The following is a 733-nucleotide window of genomic DNA, read 5'->3' as shown; positions in this document are numbered from 1 at the left end:
TCTCTCTCTCTCTCTCTCTCTCTCTCTCTCTCTCTCTCTCTCTCTCTCTCTCTCTCTCTCTCTCTCTCTCTCTCTCTCTATCTCTCCCTGTCTCTCTCTCCCTCTCTCTCTCTCCCTCTCTCTTTCTCCCTCTCTCTTTCTCTTTCTCTCTCCAGTAAGCCTGGTGAAACATTTCTCCATATTTAAATGTAACTTCCTGAAGAATAATCTTATTTTGTGATTGTGTATAAAAATTTGGTCTCCTTTTTTTTTCTCTTTCTGTTGGGCAGATTCTGTATACACTTGTGTTCCTGCTGACATTACGACAGCATATGCGTGAGAAACAACTGAAGAAAGAGACAACTAATGAAGGTTATGCTCTAGGGCGTCTGGACACCGGTAGCACCTCCATCACCCCTGCTGTCTCTGAGACACTGTGTAGGTTAAAGGGAAAAAAAAAAAAAAAAGATCAATGAAAATATCCCATCCTTTCAGCCAATTTTGAATATTCCTCGCAACCCCCACCAAAAAAAAAAAAAAAAACTCATTTTGAGCCTGGCACTGCATCCTTTGTTCTCTCTTTTATGTAGTAGTTTCACTGTCAGCGATATCGTGCATGTGACCGATCACTATCATTTGTACTTAATTTGATATTTGTTTTTATTGCATTCATTAAGTTTCTGTTGTCAATGATCTTTCCTCTTTTTTTGCATCACTGTTTCTATCTGTTCAGAATTTAAACATTCTTTTTTAG

At 38.7% G+C, this 733-nt stretch overlaps 1 protein-coding gene across 8 annotated transcripts in view; it reads left to right on the top strand.

The window, feature by feature from the left end:
• Nucleotides 1–733, top strand: part of LOC106877583 (piezo-type mechanosensitive ion channel component 1) — a 141,934-nt gene that overhangs the window by 61,642 nt on the left and 79,559 nt on the right. For 7 of the 8 annotated variants that reach the window (XM_052975090.1, XM_052975089.1, XM_014926523.2 and 4 more), the window contains one exon: nt 270–417. In XM_052975090.1, the coding sequence (XP_052831050.1) occupies nt 270–417 (148 nt within the window). The remainder of the gene's footprint in view (nt 1–269; nt 418–733) is intronic. The other variant, XM_014926525.2, reaches the window with a different exon arrangement.

The sequence above is a fragment of the Octopus bimaculoides genome, chromosome 20 (assembly GCF_001194135.2).
Source record: "Octopus bimaculoides isolate UCB-OBI-ISO-001 chromosome 20, ASM119413v2, whole genome shotgun sequence".
Taxonomy (NCBI): domain Eukaryota; kingdom Metazoa; phylum Mollusca; class Cephalopoda; order Octopoda; family Octopodidae; genus Octopus; species Octopus bimaculoides.
Note: the sequence above shows the minus strand (reverse complement) of the source record. Positions and strands in the feature narration are given on the sequence as shown.